Source organism: Bombina bombina, chromosome 1, assembly GCF_027579735.1.
Source record: "Bombina bombina isolate aBomBom1 chromosome 1, aBomBom1.pri, whole genome shotgun sequence".
In the NCBI taxonomy this organism is placed as follows: Eukaryota; Metazoa; Chordata; class Amphibia; order Anura; family Bombinatoridae; genus Bombina; species Bombina bombina.
In genome coordinates this window covers 68,220,608-68,238,983 of record NC_069499.1, presented here as the reverse complement: position 1 = coordinate 68,238,983, position 18,376 = coordinate 68,220,608, and the positions used below count along the sequence as shown (strand labels likewise).

Sequence of the window (18,376 nt, the reverse complement as noted above, 5' to 3'; positions counted from 1 at the left end):
ATTGAACAGCCATACCATACTCTGAAATTTATGCTAGGTGTGTACTTGTTCCATTCTAAGCACAAAGCTGAATTCATACATTAAACAGCTAAAATGCCTCAGGGAAAAGGATCACTGAACAGAAGAGACCAAGTATATTTTAAATAGTCTCTTCTGGCATATAATTTCATGTTTGCGTATGCACATTTGGTCTTGCATGCAACCCACTGTTCAGGAAGCTTATCTGCAAGAGACTGAAAACCCCCTTTAGTGCTTGTTTAGTTTTATTAAACCCCACATGAAATTTCATGTGCAAGACATGAAAGCTTACAGAATCCCATCTGAACATGGATTGCTGAGACACGGGGAACAGAATAACAACGGTACTGTTGCTTCTTGTCATAGTATAAAAGCAACAAAACGTATGAACAGTTGTGAAAGATAAAGGCCATTAGTAATGGGACCCTTTTAACAAATATTGTACATATATAAAGGGCTGGCGACGTCTCTCGGTCTAACATGAGAGAGAAAGCGTCACATTCACCTCGAGGCTCTCCAGACAGCACAAAGACCTCTCAGCTGTATTTCGTGTAAGCACAGCTGAGGAGGCATCCGGCGTTCCGATGGAGAGAACAATGGCACGCGCCCAATGGCGGGTAAGAAAGCTCCGCCCATCGTGGGCATAGACAAACCGGAACCGCCGAGAAGCCATAAGCAATGGCGCGCACCTAAAGGCGCGTATCTAAGCTCCACCCACCGTGGGCGTAATGTTAAGCACCCATTCTACTCCCACAGCTTAATATTCAAAGTAACTATTGGGAGTCTGGTAAATAAAATTCTACCCGACACAGAAAAAACACCCTGCCTGCTTCCTTTCAGGAACCGCAAGACGCAGCAATACACATCTGTCAAGATAACAAACAACTCTAGCGAGGTAGGAGAACCCTCCCTGTCGCTGAGAAACTAAGTAAAAGCCACCGGAGTTACATAGTGAAGCCATGTTGCTTCTAAATAAAGGGCTGCTCAAGAAAAACTAACCCCCATTTCAGGGATATGTTCTCAAAAAAAAAAAAAAAAAAAAAAAAAAAAAAAAAAAAAAGTGCCAGCTCCTATCTGTGTACATACAGTATATAAGGTGTCCCCAAGATTGATACCCATGGTTCCCAGCTTGTCTATTTTTTTCTGAGCCACCAGAGGGGGTTTTAACCAGAAAAAAAGCTTAGCACTTACCTTCACAAGCTGGTTGAGATGCCTTGCTGCCGGGCAGCCTTTTAAAGTTCTCTTCTTCCCTTCACATTGGCCTGTGGAAAACAAAAAGTACAGAGCATTTTCTCCCTCAGACTCTTTACAAACAGGGCAGCATACAATCTATGGGAGGCGCAGTGAGAAAAATGTCCCACAAGTTCCCATGGCTTGAAAGCCACCAAATGCTTCTCTTATGTTATGGAAGAGACCGATTTGGTCAAGGCTACACCCCAGAACAAAGTAACACACTATGGTACTACTTAAAAAATAATAAACACTTGATTGAAGAATCTATAACACCTCACTCTGCCTCTTCCTATCACTAACACAGGCAAAGAGAATGACTGGAGTGGGAGGGAAGGGAGGAGCTATATATACACAGCTCTGCTGTGGTGCTCTTTGCCTCTTCCTGCTGACCAGGAGGCGATATCCCACAAGGATGAAATCCGTGGACTTATCATATCTTGTAAAAGAAATTGAGTGTGGGGCAGATGTGTTTCTTCTAGAAAGGTGGAGAGGATTGTGTTGTCTGTCCCTTAGCTTCACTAAGGGTATTATGAGTATAACAATAAATACATTGTGACATTCTTCACAGGGGAATTATTGAGGAAGTGCACGAAGTTTAACACTCAGCCACTTCTTCAAAGCAACATATGAAGTAACCACTTTCATGTTTCCCTCTATTTCACAACCTATACCCCTGATCTCAGACAATAAAGTGATGGTAAACATTAACGTTTGTAGTTACAATATTTGTAATAATAAAGTAAAAGATTGGGACTTCCATTCATAAAAGGCTTTGTAAAAGCTTTATTTTTTTAATAAAAATACCCTTTCATGTTTTCATATATTCTGCCATAACGGATACCTTATTTCTTACTTCAAAGACGATTCAGGCTGTAGCCAATCTTATTGCGTCCAAAATCAGGGGCATTTTTACTTGCCCCCAAAGGGGGCGTGCAATACGACTGGCTACAGACTGAATTGTCAGTGAAAAAAAATAAAAATTAACTAGTCTACACATTAAACTAATCTACAACATTAGTTATTAATTTCTTTATTTGAAAGAAACATTTTAATTTAACAAAAAACATACATACAACAGTCAAAAAAAATAAATATTTTTACATGGAATGCAAACAGTGCATTTTCTTTTACAACATATTACAAAAACCTAACCCCAGGGAGATTAGACTGAACGTTCTTAAATTTTAAGTTAATGAAAGCTTAGTCAACTTCTTCCATTCTAGAGGAGTCTTCCTCTCCCTCAAGCAGTGGCATCTCCTCAGTGACCGGAGGAGCAAGATCTTCTGTTGCTGCATCATCTTCATCAATTCCTGTTTTAAAAAAAAAAAAAAAAAAAAAAAGGAGACATCCTTAGAAAGGCAGGTGCTTTAAGATGGACATTTTAGATAACCCATCATGCCATTTTAGATGCAGAAGTCTTGGTTTAGAATTTAAGTAATTGCTTCCAAGACCTGTAATCTGCTTTGAACATTTTCCTCTTAAATAGTACTAGTTAGTTTTAGTAAAAACAAAAAGGATTTAAAAGATTTTACCTAAACCAAGTTTGATCATTCTGTAGATGCGGTTTGCATGGGTCTGTGGATCCTCCAAACTGAAGCCAGATGACAGGAGGGCAGTCTCGAAAAGAAGTATCACAAGATCCTTTACAGACTTGTCATTTTTATCAGCATCCGCTTTCTGTCTTAATGTTTCAATAATGGAATGATCAGGGTTGATCTCCAAGTGTTTCTTTGCTGCCATGTATCCCATTGTGGAATTGTCCCTTAGGGCTTGTGCTTTCATAATTCTTTCCATGTTTGCCGTCCAGCCATATGTGCTGGTCACAATACAACAAGGAGATGTCACCAGTCTGTTGGATACTACAACCTATGGAGAGTCACAGCTGGTTAGAACTCCATAACTAGTACCATAATGAGTCAGCAGATTATTTAACAAAGCACTACTATATAGTTTACCTTCTCAACTTTCTTTTCCAGAATGTCTTTCATGATTTTGCAGAGATTCTCAAACTTTGATTTCTTCTCTTCCTGCTTTTTTTTCTCTTCCTCATCTTCAGGAAGTTCTAATCCTTCTTTGGTCACAGAAACAAGTGTTTTACCCTCAAATTCTTTCAGCTGTTGCACACAGTATTCATCGATTGGTTCAATCATGTAGATAACTTCCAGGCCTGCCTTCCTTAGCCTTTCTACAAATGCAGAGTGAGCCACCTGTTCCTTTGTTTCACCTGTGGGAGGAGAGGGTGAATATGAAATCTCTGCTTAAAATGGCCCTTTAAACACAATGAGATAGTAATATAAAATGAGAGATAGATATATATATATATATATATATATATATATATATATATATATATATATATATATATATATATATATATATATATATTCAATCCTGTAATTCCATTTTGAAATTTTGAGTTTTCAGTTCCTGTTAGAAATAGAAGTGCATAACACATTCCACAAAGCCATTGGCTGCACACTCTAGTGACCTATTTAACTGTCCCTAATTGGCCACAGCAGAGAAGGTAACCTAAGTTACAACATGGCAGCTCCCATTGTTTTAGACCCAAAAATAAAAAAATAATTCTACATGTTATTATCAGACCAATATTTTCTTTCACTGCATCATTCTATCTAGCATTTAGTGGTTAATGTCCCAAAAAAAAAAAAAAGTACGCTAAGAAAATGTCAGGATAGTTTTCCTTCTGTGCTAGGACTGCAGGCAATTAAGCATCCTAACCTGCTGGATTTGCCTGATTATACAATGTATTTTTGCATTTGTATTTTTTGTTTTAAAACAAGATTGACACACTGCAGGCATGTTTTCATAAAGTAATCATTTGCGGATGTTAAATCTTACAAATGTTTAGAAAACAGGGATTTGCCCCATGAAAGAAGGAGAATATGCACCAATTTTACCTGTTATGTAATAGATGTGTTTCTGGTTCTCTTTCATTCGAGTGCAGTAATCTTTTAATGAAACCATCTCATCACCAGATGCAGAAGTATAGTATCTCAGCAATTCTGAAAGTTTGTTGCGGTTCTGAGAGTCCTCATGAATGCCAAGCTGAAAAATAAAAAAGCTAGTTAAATACTTGATCACTCTGATGACCATTACAATCTTTGGGTTTGGCTATTTAAACAAGGCATTCCTTAGTTTGTTGCCCTGCACATTACATAAAATGTAAACTATTTGAAAGGACTTATGTGGCCATTAGCCTATCGAAGGGTCCGAGTACTTCCATCAGGTAGGTACCATGTTAAGACTTCTTAAAGGGACATGAATCTCAAAATGTTTATTAATACAGAGCATCCAATTTTTAACAACTTTCCAATTTGGATTATCCATTTTACTTTTGTTCTCTTGGTGTCCACTGTTTAAAATTATACCAAGGTAGGCTCAGGAGCAGTAATGCATTACTGAGATAATTGCCAATTGATGGATGCACGTATGCGCCTCTCACCAAGAGAATGAAGCAAGTTTGCTAACAAAAATAAAAACTGGAAATTTGTTGAAAATTGTATGCTCAACATCAGCCAACCTATAACGTTACCATTTACCTTTATGTTCTTTGAAAACTGTTCGTATAATTTCTTGTAATTCTCTTTGTCTTCAGATAGTTCAATAAAGAGCTCTAAACATTTCTTAACCAGGTTCTTTCTGATGACTTTAAGAATTTTGCTCTGTTGCAACATTTCTCTGGAAATGTTCAGTGGAAGATCCTCAGAGTCAACAACACCCCTTATAAAGTCTGTAGAACAAAATTTAAAAATAAAAAAATAAGTGTAAACACCACGCTAATACAGAGTCCCAAGGCAGTTACAGCTGCAAATGACAGATTCTGTACTTACTTAGATATTCAGGGATAAGCTCTTCACAATTATCCATTATAAATACTCTGCGCACATACAGCTTAATATTGTTTTTCTTCTTCCTATTCTCAAACAGATCAAAAGGTGCTCTTCTTGGCACAAACAGCAATGCTCTAAACTCCAACTGGCCTTCTACAGAGAAGTGCTGCAATACAAGAGTTTGGGGGGTTAAGAGAAACCCAACTACGTACCACCAAAAACACCTACATCCACAGTGAGGACTTGCAAATACTTGCAACTAAATTCACTTACTTTGACTGCTAAATGGTCTTCCCAGTCATTGGTCAGGCTCTTGTAAAATTCTCCATACTCTTCATTAGTAATGTCATCAGGATTCCTTGTCCAAATAGGCTTTGTTTTGTTAAGTTCTTCCTGGTCAATGTATTTCTCCTTGATTTTCTTTTTCTTCTTTTTATCCCCTTCTTTCTTATCCTCTTCCTCATCAGAGCCTACATCCTCTATTTCTGGTTTCTCTTCAGTAGTATCCTTTTCTTCCTCCTCTTTCTTCTCTTCCTTTTCTTCCTCTGCTTCATCATCACTGACTTCTTTATCACGTTCTTTTTCCACCTGAAAAAAGGTGATTAGATGTTAAGTGTAAGCAATCTAGAGAAGGGGGGGGGGGGGGGGGGGGGGGGGGGGGGGGGGGGGGGGGGGGGGGGGGGGGGGGGGGGGGGGGGGGGGGGGGGGGGGGGGGGGGGGGGGGGGGGGGGGGGGGGGAAACAAAAACAAACAACCACACACGCAAAAACTTACAAATAGTGTTATGGGGTAGCCAATGAACTGGGAATGTTTCTTTACTATTTCCTTAATCCTTCTCTCCTCAAAATACTCAGATTGGTCCTCCTTCAAATGAAGAATTACTTTTGTGCCACGACCCAATGGCTCACCTGTTTAATAAAACAATGTTAGACATTTTAAGTTATTAAGTGCTATAAATAAAACATTTACAAATTAAAAAACGGGGCAGTTTGCATCTTGAGTTTCCTTTTGCATTGACAATACTAAAGTTAAGAACTTACTGTTATCAACACGGACTGTGAATGATCCACCTGCAGAAGACTCCCAAGCATATTGCTCATCATCATTGTGTTTAGTGATCACTGTGACCTTCTCGGCAACAAGGTACGCAGAGTAGAAACCAACACCAAACTGGCCAATCATGGATATATCAGCTCCAGCCTGCAGAGCCTCCATAAATGCCTTTGTTCCAGACTTGGCGATAGTACCCAGATTGTTAATGAGATCAGCTTTGGTCATACCAATACCAGTGTCTATTAAAGTTAGAGTACGATCTTGTGTGTTTGGAATGAGATCAATTTTCAGTTCTTTTCCTGAATCCAGCTTGCTTGGGTCAGTCAAACTCTCATATCTGATCTTGTCCAAAGCCTAAAACAAAACAATAAAAATGATCTAACTGAACTATTAAGTCAATGACCTATGTTCTAGTGCCATGTACTCAAAGCATTCTGATATTTAAACTTTTAAAACAGTTAAACAAATCAAATTCATAATGCTCTTTCATGTGTATGTCAATACCTACAATGGCCATTTGAATTAAAGGGAAACTGGTCAAAACTGAAATGCACTTTATTTTCATCTTTAGGGAGAAACATAATTTACAATATAAATACACTGGCAAAAATGCTTCTAGTAAATGTTATGACTGTTTTAGTGTTAACATTTTTCTCTGGACGTGCAGCATATCTAGATATTATCAGTGCACCAGTATATTAAATACTGAATCTGCTCAGAGAGCCAGTGGGGATGGTATCATGTCAGCAATGATTCAAACTGAGTCATTAACAGATAATACCAAGCACCTTCTCTGAGTAAGTGCTGTGTTTAAAATGCTGGTGCACGGAGCATACTTAAAGGGACAGTACACTCTAAAATTGTTTTTATATTAATGTATATTCAATGACTTGTTATACCAGCTGCAGGGTATAAAAATGTATGAGAAATTGCATTTTCAGATTTATTTGTGTATATGAAGTAACTAGTTTTGTACTTTTAAACCACAGCCTATTACAAGGGGTTGAGCTTCAGGTAATATTATTTCTCATTATGTAATCACTTTTTGTACACACACTTTCTTCCTTATCTTAAATTTGTATGGAAAAGTAAAGCTCAATACATAGAGAGAACAATGGAAAATTATCATTTTATTACTTAACTATCCTGCACCCCACTGTGAGTTTAATTTCTTCTGCTTGCTGTGTTTACTTAGGCTATTCAATAGCTGAGACTCCAGTATCAAAACTTTCAGTATAGGTTGGGAAACCACAAGCTAAATCAGCTATTTCAAAGGCCAAAATAGGGGAAAAGGAGCTACTTGTAACCAATGTAATACACTCCAGCAGGTAAAATGGATAATTGGGAACACATTTTTGGGTGAACTGTCTCTTTAAAAGGGACATAAAACCCCTTTCCTGGTATAGAAAGATCATGCAATTTTTAACAACGTTCTCGTTTACTTCTATTATCTAATTTGCTTCAGTCACGTGATAGGCTCAGTAGCTGCTGATTGGTTGCTGTACTTAGATGCCTCATGTGATTGGCTCCCCATGTGCATTGCTATTTCTTCAACAAAGGATATCTAAAGAATGAAGCAAATTAGATAATAGAAGTAAATTGGAATGTTGTTTAAAATGTCTTTAAAAAAAAAAAAAAAAAAAAAAGGACAGGCAACACTCGAGACAACAGTATCAGATATTTAAAAATAAAAATATGAATATCCGCCTGCACCGTACCCCTTTTGTCTTACCTACTTCCTTCTAGTAATCAACGATTACATCATATTATAGAAGTAAATATGGCAGCCTAACTCCCCCCCCCACACACACACCGTTACGTATCTACCTTCTTCAAATAATCAGCCAATCAGAATCCAATCCTCGGTCAGCAATTGCAAGCACGTTCAATTGCTGACCGAGGATTGGATTCTGATTGGCTGATCATTTGAAGAAGGTAGCTAGGCTGCCATATTTACATCATATTATAGAAGTTATCGACGATACAAAAGGGGTACGGTGCAGGCAGATCTTCGTATTTTATTTTTAAATATTGGATACGGTTATCTCGAGTGTTGACTGTCCCTTTAAGTACAGTCTTTAAACAGCTACAGATTTTACTAGAAAGTGGAAACATTTTTGCCAATACATAACATTGCAAAAATGCTTTTATTCAAAACAGAAATGCACCCATGTGCATTACCATTTTGGCTAGAACGTCCCTTTAATATAATTTAAGTATTTAAGCTAAAAAGGTACTTACATCTGAGGAGTTGGATATCAATTCCCTTAGGAAGATCTCTTTATTGGAATAAAATGTGTTGATGATCAGTGACATCAGCTGAGCAATCTCAGCCTGGAATGCAAAAGTCTCCACATCATCCTCCATTTGTTGGTCTTGGGATGTTGTCTGCACTTCTTCTGGCATCTAACAAAAAAAGAAGTTAAAATTACTTTGATTTTTGTATTCATTGTTTTATTACTGTTGATAACTTAGCTATTAGTAATTATTTACTGGCTCAACTGAGTCACTACTAAGCCAAGGACGTCCTTAAGCTTAAGATGCTGATCTTTCTAGAACACTGATGGGAGTGGTATTAAAGTGAATGTAAAGTTAATCATATAAGCGAAAGTGATGCGATATTAGTGGAAAAAAAAAAAATGAGTTTCATTCATGAAATAGTTAGTATATACTTCTCTTCAGATATAGTTCACTAGAAACGCTATAGGGATAAGATCTGAAGCTCGGGTTGCCATTTTCAGCAATTGATTGACAGATGAATCATCTGCAATCAACTAATCGTTGTTTCCCCCAGGCAGTTCAGCCCCTTTGCACAAATGTCACTGCCCGGGGGGGGAAACAATGATTAGTTGATTGCTGATTCATGAATGAAACTCATTTTTTTTTCACTATCATTTCATTTATATGGTTAACTTTACATTCACTTTAAACCTAAAGCTTTTTTTAAGCATACTGTGCTACCCTACATTTGCTCTAGCAATGCTCCACTGCCCCCTAGTGACAGATTAAGAAATCTACATGCTTCTAGAAATTACCAGACAGGACTCTCACACCTCTGCAAAGAGAACACTTGCATGAATGAAATCCAAGTTCCTTCAAAAAACCCAAAACAGCTGTGTTCCAAATAAAACATCACCATGTAACAGAAACATAGTATTTTGCCAGGTTACAGCATAAAACGATAAAATCATTGCAGAAAAAGATAATTTGCCTATCTGATTAGCCAGCATGATGCCAATTTTAAAATGTGCACTTTTGATCCATACGACTGCACAAAATATATGAAACAGCTTTAAAACATATGTAACTAGGTTACTTTTTATCACCTATACACACACATATAGTAGATATGCTGTCCAAACACAGTAATATTCTATGCATACCCGTAGGAACAGTAAAACAGCACAAATACTATTTAGTTTGCTCAGATTTCCCTGAAATGACCAGGCAGGGAAACACATGAGATATAGGTGCAGGAATAATTTATAGTATTATAAAAAGACAACAAATGTACAAGAGAATATTCGTTGTCTGTAAATCATGACTTAAAGAAACAGTGCTGCTGGAAAGTCATGAAGAACTGGGTCTCTAAACAAAACCGTCCCAATGTCATTCATTCTGTGCCAGAACATCAGTAACCCCTCACACTGTAAGGTTCGTTTCTGTGTATTATAAAGCACAACCCCACGTGCACCTGTTCGTTGTTAGGGATTAAACTATTATTACTGTAATAGACAACCTGCATATAACCCCGCAATCTGTCACTATAGAGGTAAAATAAAAGATGACAGATTCCCCATAAAACAGACACTGGCGTCCTAATCCCAAGCAGCTTCTTGCGTTATCCTCGTACCTTGTTTGGTCTATGGTCCAACCAGCTACTACTGATTCGCGCTCCGAAATATCAAGTAGTCTACAAGGTGTGAGAGACTCTCGGTTTATATATCCGAACGCCCCCTCAAGGCTAACGCTCTGATTAAACCTTCCAGAAACGTCTGGAATCTTCACTGACAGCAGCGGGAGTAGCTGCGCCAAAGAGGATAGCCAATAATAGACCAGGGACTGCGCATGCGCGCAGCACCTACACAGCCGCATCAGCATTCAGCATTGCGAAGTATCAGTTGTTGAACAGTTCGGTCCTGCCCGAGAAGGTGGTACCTGTGTGACGTCACCAGCTCTATGGAAAACACTAGAATCATGAAGATTGTTCCAGTTCACATTATGCTTGTTACCCCTGGCAACGAAGAAACCATAACTATTACAAACTCAGTTTATCAGTATGCTATATTGATATGGAAATGAGCTCATTACAAATGTAATAAATTTGCTAAAATATAGTTTCCTGTTTTACCTTCACTAGATGCAGTTTGATATGTTATTAATTTCCCAAGGCCCCAGAAAATTACTTTTTTGTATACTGATCTGCTTTAGTAATTAAATCTGGGCATTTTAGGCTACAAAAAAGAATAATAATATATTATTATAAGTTATTTGTAGAGCGCCAACAGATTCCGCAGCACTAAACATAGGAACAATATGCAAATGTAGCATTTATAGGAAACAAATGCATAGAGGGCCCTGCAAAGAGCTGCACATCTCTCATGAATGTGATCTACAAAACAGATGGACTCATAGGATTACATGCTATGGGGGTTCAAGGAAATAAGAAAGGAGAGGTAAGAAAGGTTAGCGCATGTTGTATGCATCACTGAACAGTAGAGTCTTTAAGGAACGCTTAAAACGTATGAAAACTAGGGGAGAGTCTTGTGGAGCGAGACAGAGAGTTCCACAAAATGTGGGACATTCTGGAGAAGTCCTGTAGACGCAGGGCCAACTCAACCATGGGACCATATTTACCCTAAGGAGGAGAGAAGTGTACAAACTTCTAGTCAAACATCTTTATGATGCTATACTACCCTTAATAAGGTCTAATAACATTATCATCAACCAGCTTCTAGCGCTCCCCTATACTGTCCCTTAATTACTGAGCCATTGACTATCAGACCCAGACCACAACTGTCCTAAACTTTGTGGGAAGTCACAAGCTCCCAGCAACATAACTTCATCCTGCACAAAGACACAGAACCGGTCAGGGTCAACACAGAGCCAGTTAGGGGCGACATTCAAAGTGGGACAAGTGAATCTCTTCCCTAACTTCCTTTCCACTTATTGTGCAGTTGCGCATAAACATTGGTTAGAAGCAGGTAGGCAGGCTAAGTAAGGTCAGTGGTCAGGCTAGTAGGTTGATATGCTAATCAGTAATGTTACCACTGGGAGGCGTAATTGCATTTTTCTGACCCAGGTAGCACAATATCTTGAGCCGACCCTGTGTAGACGGGAATGTGAGGAGAAAACAAGAAAGGAGGAGAGAAGAAGGTCATGAGCAAAGCGAAGGTGATGGAAGGGAGAGTATCTGGAGACAAGGGTCATATGTATCAAGCTCTGAATGGAGCTTGATGCCCCGTGTTTCTGGTGAGTCATCAGACTCGCCAGAAACAGTTATGAAGCAGCGGTCACAAAGGCCGCTGCTCCATAACCTGTCCGCTTGCTCTGAGCAGGCGGACAGACATCACCGGAAATCAACCCGATCGAGCCGATCGGGTTGATTGACACCCCCTGCTGGCGGCCCATTGGCAATGGGCCGCGAGTCTGCAGGGGGCGGCGTTACACCAGCAGCTCTTGTGAGCTGCTGGTGCAATGCTGAATACGGCGAGCGTATTGCTCGCCGTATTCAGCGAGGTCTGGCGGACCTGATCCGCAGTGCCAGACCTTGATAACTATGGGCCATAGTCTGAGATATAGGGGGAGCAGTGTTCATGAGGGCCTTGAATGTCAGAGTCAGGATTTTGTGTTTTATTCTGGAGGTTTGAGGAAGTTAGTGAAGGGATTGGCAGAGAGGTGCAACAGATGAAGAGCAAAGTGTAAGGAAATTCAGCCTGGTAGTGGCATTCATCATGTATTGTAAGGGAGATATACGGCTGTTAAGGAGACCAGAGAGGGTGGCGAAAATAAATAAAAACATTTTTTCTCTTTTAATTTTCTAAGCTGCCAAATGATTTCCTTCCCCTGGTAGCATTTCTCTATCCAGTAGCCAGGAACACTTAAATATGGTTTATAGAATGTTCTGGAATTTGAATCCAGTTTCAGTAATGGCAGTTTTGGCAACAAAGGACTTGTGCATGACAGTATTGTCTTAGTAGTAAAGCACTTTCTGATTCAGCTTGCCACTGTGCTTCTGTTTAATTGCTGTGCACAATTTTCCAATCAAATTGACATAGTAATCACTTGTTATAGTCTATCCATGCTACAGGAAGTTAATCATTAAACTTCCCTCTGCATCCCAAAACACAAATGTTATAACCTTATAACCTTACCAGTACTTGCTTAGAATAGATGCAACATTACTGAGGGGACTGTTCTTTTGTTTCAGGATAAAAGTGGTGCATCCACAATTTAGCCATAGTGACAAATAGATAAGGTTGCCAGGTATCCATTATTCAGGCAGACACTGGACAGTGCAGTATTTTAGTAGGCTGTCCAGTAAAGCCTGCACAAAAATAAAATGTCCAATTTAAAAATAAATAAAAAATAAAGTCCCCAGAGTGGCAGCTACATTTAAAATGCTTCCTTTGCCTCTATGCATTACAAACATGACCCATAAAGAAGTGACAGTGTAAATGTACTACTCTGCCTTACTAGCAGCGAAGGAGGGTAAAACACTGTCTTCCATGCTACTTGCTATTATGTGGCTGTTATAATGTAGCTCTGCTTGTGTAGCCACTGGGGTTACATATCTGCTCTGTATGTGATGCGATCAATCAGAAGAGGGTCAAATCATTCCTTGTGTGGGTCTATGTTTTTTGTTTGTTTTCTTTTAATATTTTCTATTTTAGATAATTAAAATCATTACAATAAAGTGTGTAACAGAATCCACAATATTGTTTGTCATAGTCTAGGACAAACACAAATTGAATTCTAGAATACCTTAATAAGTAACATTAAAGCATAAAAAAATAATTACCGGTAGTTCTTAACAAAACAGTCAGTACATTCAATATTGTTATGCACACCTTACTGACCTATGTGATCACTTATCAATTTATATTCATCTATTGAGTTATGTACTCAACATAACAGCATGTATACAAAAGGAGAAAAAGAAAGAAGGAAAAAAGAAAAAAAAAGGGGGGGAGAGATCGCCCCCTGCATCCCCCATTCCCACCTTTCCCCTGAGCCCGTCCAGTGCTTCTTAAGTTACATCAGTTAGCGTCTACAGTCAACAAAAGTGCCCCCCTGAGAATCACACTCTGCACCCATTCTGAGTTTTCAAAGGGAAATATTAATGACTGTTAAATATTACTTGGCTTGGAAAAAATATAATTACCCAATTTTTTTTTTTTTTTTAAAAAAGCACCAATTTCTATCTCAGAGATTATTGAGGTTTCAAACTGTTCCAACACTAATTTGGTATGAATATTGTTAAGGAATTCAGAGAAATTAGGACTCTTTTTTTTATTTCCAAGAGGAGAAAATATTATTTCTTAGTATTTTATACTATAAAATTAATAAAAAAAAAAAAAAAATTCTCTACCAGAGGCTAATCCTTTGTCCTAAGATCTTAGAAAGCTAGTGAAACACCTTGCCCCAAAAACTACTCACTTTTGGACATTCCCAAATACAATGTTAGACTGGCCTGAGCAAGACTACATCGGGAACATACACATGATTGAGTCTTATTTCACTTCTTTTGGCGTTATATAAGCCATATTTAATAGTTTTATATGCGATTCACACCATGACAATTGGGGTGTCAACCCATGCTCTAATTATACTTTTTGCCATTATTGATGAGTTTATAGAGGGAATGTCTACACACCATTTAACCACTAACGACTAGATTACGGGTTTTGACTTATGGGTTATAACGCTGCTTTTTCACTACCGCTGCTATTACGAGTCTTGCAGGTATAGCTGTCCCGCACACTTTTTTGGCCTTAACGCAAATTAACTTGCGCAATTTGCGTAAAGTCTTTTGTCAATGGGACTTCCATAGCGCCGATATTACAAGCTGTTTTTGGGAGGCCAAAAAGTGAGCGTTACAGCCTATCCCGCAAGATTCGTAACGCAATCTAAAGTCAGTAGTTATGAGTTTTACGCTACAAAGCTGTAGCATAAAACTCATAACTAAAGTGCTAAAAAGTACACTAACACCCATAAACTACCTATTAACCTCTAAACTGAGGCCCTCCCGCATTGCAAACATTAAAATAAATGTATTAATCCCTAATCTGCCACTCCGGACATCGCCACCACTATAATAAACAGGCCGCATTCCCGCCTTTCAAACACTAGTTAAATATTATTAACCCCTGATCTGCCGTCCCTAACATCGCCGCCACCTACCTACATTTATTAACCCCTAATTTGCCGCCCCCAACATCACTGCTACTATACTAAATGTACTACATTTATTAACCCTTAAACCTAAGTCTAACCCTAACCCTAACACCCCCTAACTTAAATATAATTCAAATAAATCTAAATAAAAATTGCTATCATTACCTAAATAATTCCTATTTAAAACTAAATACTTACCTGTAAAATAAACCCTAAGCTAGCTACAATATAACTAATAGTTACATTGTAGCTAGCTTAGGGTTTATTTTTATTTTACAGGTAAGTTTGTATTTATTTTAACTAGGTAGAAGAGTTACTAAATAGTTATTAACTATTTACTAGCTACCTAGCTAAAATAAATACAAATTTACCTGAAAAATAAAACCTAACCTGTCTTACACTAACACCTAACATTACACTACAATTAAATACATTACATTAATTAAATGCAATTACCTAGATTACAAAAACAAACAAACACTAAATTACACAAAATAAAATTATCAGATATTTAAACTAATTACACCTAATCTAATAGCCCTATCAAAATAAAAAAGCCCCCCCAAAATAAAAAAAAAACCCTAGCCTAAACTAAGCTACCAATAGCCCTTAAAAGGGCCTTTTGCGGGGCATTGCCCCAAAGAAATCAGCTCTTTTACCTGTAAAAAAAAATACAAACAACCCCCAGTAAAACCCACCACCCACACAACCAAGCCCCCAAATAAAATCCTACCTAAAAAAAACTAAGCTCCCCATTGCCCTGAGAAGGGCATTTGGATGGGCATTGCCCTTAAAAGGGCATTTAGCTCTATTGCTGCACAAACCCTAATCTAAAACTAAAACCCACCCTATAAACCCTTAAAAAACCTAACACTAACCCCCGAAGATCCACTTACAGTTTTGAAGACCGGACATCCATCCTAAACGAAGCCGGGAGAAGTCTTCAGCAAAGCGGCAAGAAGTCCTCAACGACGCCAGGAGAAGTCTTCATCCAAGCCTGCAGAAGTGGTCCTCCAGACGGGCAGAAGTCTTCATCCAGACGGCATCTTCTATCTTCATCTATCCGGCGAGGAGCGGGTCCATTTTCAAGGGTTTATTGGGTGGGTTTTAGTTTTAGATTAGGGTTTGGGCAGCAATAGAGCTAAATGCCCTTTTATGGGCAATGCCCATTCAAATGCCCTTTTCAGGGCAATGGGGAGCTTAGGTTTTTTAGGTAGGATTTTATTTGGGGGCTTGGTTGTGTGGGTGGTGGGTTTTACTGTTGGGGGGGTTGTTTGTATTGTTTTTACAGGTAAAAGAGCTGATTTCTTTGGGGCAATGCCCCACAAAAGGCCCTTTTATGGGCTATTGGTAGTTTAGTCTAGGGTTTTTTTATTTTGGGGGGCTTTTTTATTTTGATAGGGCTATTCTATTAGTTGTAATTAGTTTAAATATCTGATAATTTGTTTTTTATTTTGTGTAATTTAGTGTTTGTTTTTGTAATTTAGGTAATTGTATTTAATTAATTTAATTGATTTAATTGTAGTGTAAGGTTAGGTGTTAGTGTAAGACAGGTTAGGTTTTATTTTACAAGTAACTTTGTATTTATTTAACTATTTAGCTAGTAAATAGTTAATAACTATTTAGTAACTCTTCTACCTAGTTAAAATAAATACAAACTTGCCTCTAAAATAAAAATAAACCCTAAGCTAGCTACAATGTAACTATTACTTATATTGTAGTTAGTTTAGGGTTTATTTTACAGGTAAGTATTTAGTTTTAAATAGGAATTATTTAGGTAATGATAGCAATTTTTATTTAGATTTATTTGAATGATATTTAAGTTAGGGGGTGTTAGGGTTAGGGTTAGACTTAGGTTTAGGGGTTAATAAATTTAGTAGAGTGGCGGCGATGTTGGGGGCGGCAGATTAGGGGTTAATCAATGTAGGTAGGTGGCGGCGATGTTAGGGGCGGCAGATTACTGGTTAATAATATTTAACTAGTGTTTGTGAGGCGGGAGTGTGGCGGTTTAGGGGTTAATATGTTTATTATAGTGGCGCCGATGTCCAGGAGCGTTAGATTAGGGGTTAATAAGTGTAGGTAGGTTGCAGCGACATTGGAGGTGGGAGATTAGGGGTTAATAAGTATAATGTAGGTGTCAGCAATGTTGGGGGCAGCAGATTAGTGGTTAATAAATATAATGAAGGTGTCGGCAATGTCCGGAGTGGCAGAATAGGGGTTAATAAGTATAATGTAGGTGTTGGGGATGTCGGGGGCGGCAGATTAGGGGTTAATAAGTGAAAAATTAGGGGTGTTTAGACTCAGGGTTCATGTTAGGTTGTTAGGTGTAAACATAAATTTAGTTTCCCCATAGGAATCATTGGGGCTGCGTTACAGAGCTTTTTATTAGCCGGCTCTCCCCATTGATGTCTATGGGGAATTGTGCACGAGCACGTAAAACCAGCTCACCGCAGCTTTCAGCAGCGCTGGTATTAGAGTACGGTATGGAGCTCAATTTTGCTCTACGCTCACTTCTTGCCTACTAACGCCGGGTTCTTGTAAACCTGTAATACCAGCGCTGTAGGGAAGTGAGCGGTGACAATAACGTGCAAGTTAGCTCCGCACCCCTCATAACGCAAAACTCATAATCTAGCCATAAATTATTTAGATTAATTCCCCCTTCTTTGTAAAGCATGAGATTATACCACCCTGAAATAGCAGTTTTACAATTTGAAATAGATTGATACTCGCATATAGACCTCCCCTATTTTTGGAATATAACTCAAGCTTAAATGCATCAAGAAAGTATCTCAACTGAAAAAAAAAAATGTTGTATTTATCCTTAAAGTAATTAAAAGATTGTATGACATCCCTACCCATATCTATGCATTGTGAAAAATATTCTTAACCATTAGTTTTCCATCTCTTAAAAATTTCTGTATTGCATCCTGGTAAAAAAACAAAACAGGATTATTTTGAATCGGAAGATATTTATAATAGGGAAAGTCCGAGCCAAGAAAAGTACATCATTTTTGCCATGCTATCATAGGATTTTTAAAAGTACTCATTTTATTTAGCATAGGAGGCCAATTTTTTGGCATCCATATGCACCAAGGCTTTCAGTGAGTAGGGTTTAAACAGGTCATGCTCAGTATTCTTTACAAAAGAAAAAAATAACTATCCACTAGCCAATCTGGGACTATTTTCATTAAGCAAACCAGGTTATATTTTTAAATTGATGGAAAGTTAAGGCACGCAAATTCCTTAAGTAGTGAGAGTCTTTTTACAGAGAGCTTAGATTTCGATTTGCCCCAAAGAAATAATTTAAAAGCCACATTTAATTGTTTTACATCTTAAATTTTTATGAAAAGTGGGATATTTTGCATCACATATAACAGTTTCGGTAAGTCTTCCATTTTTATTAAATTGATTTTCCCGGCCAGCAAGAGTGGGAGAGATGTCCATTTTTGAATATCAGCCAAAATTTTATTAATAACTCCTGTAAAATTTCCATCATACCAATCTTCCGGGGATCTACTTATATTCATTTCTAAATATTTTAGACTTCTTACCACTTTAAATGTCATGGTAGAACATGAAGATTTATTTTTATGCAACCAAAGAAGTTCCGATATTTGTGAATTAGTCGCATAACCAGAAAAAGGAACCAAAGGATCCTAATATTGCTATAAGCTTGGGTACATTGTCAACAGTGTTGGCTAAAAACACAAGTAAGTCGTCCACATATAGCGAAATCTGCATGACTGCGGTCCCGACTGTTATACCATTTAAAGCCTTATGAAGTGTGATTGCAAGGGGTTCAATACTTAAATAATAAAGGTGAT

General features: G+C 38.0%; 1 protein-coding gene across 1 annotated transcript; it reads right to left on the bottom strand.

Annotated features, from left to right (window-relative positions):
* Positions 1-2,019: 2,019 nt before the first annotated feature.
* LOC128644841 (heat shock protein HSP 90-alpha) lies at positions 2,020-10,143 on the bottom strand. Its single transcript, XM_053697441.1, has 11 exons — positions 10,009-10,143; positions 8,397-8,561; positions 6,143-6,509; positions 5,877-6,010; positions 5,376-5,690; positions 5,103-5,268; positions 4,812-5,002; positions 4,170-4,317; positions 3,207-3,475; positions 2,784-3,117; positions 2,020-2,561 (listed from the first exon to the last, which is right to left on the bottom strand). The coding sequence occupies exons 2-11, from the start codon at positions 8,559-8,561 to the stop codon at positions 2,452-2,454; spliced, it is 2,199 nt and encodes a 732-aa protein (XP_053553416.1). The 5' UTR covers positions 10,009-10,143; the 3' UTR covers positions 2,020-2,451.
* Positions 10,144-18,376: the final 8,233 nt, after the last annotated feature.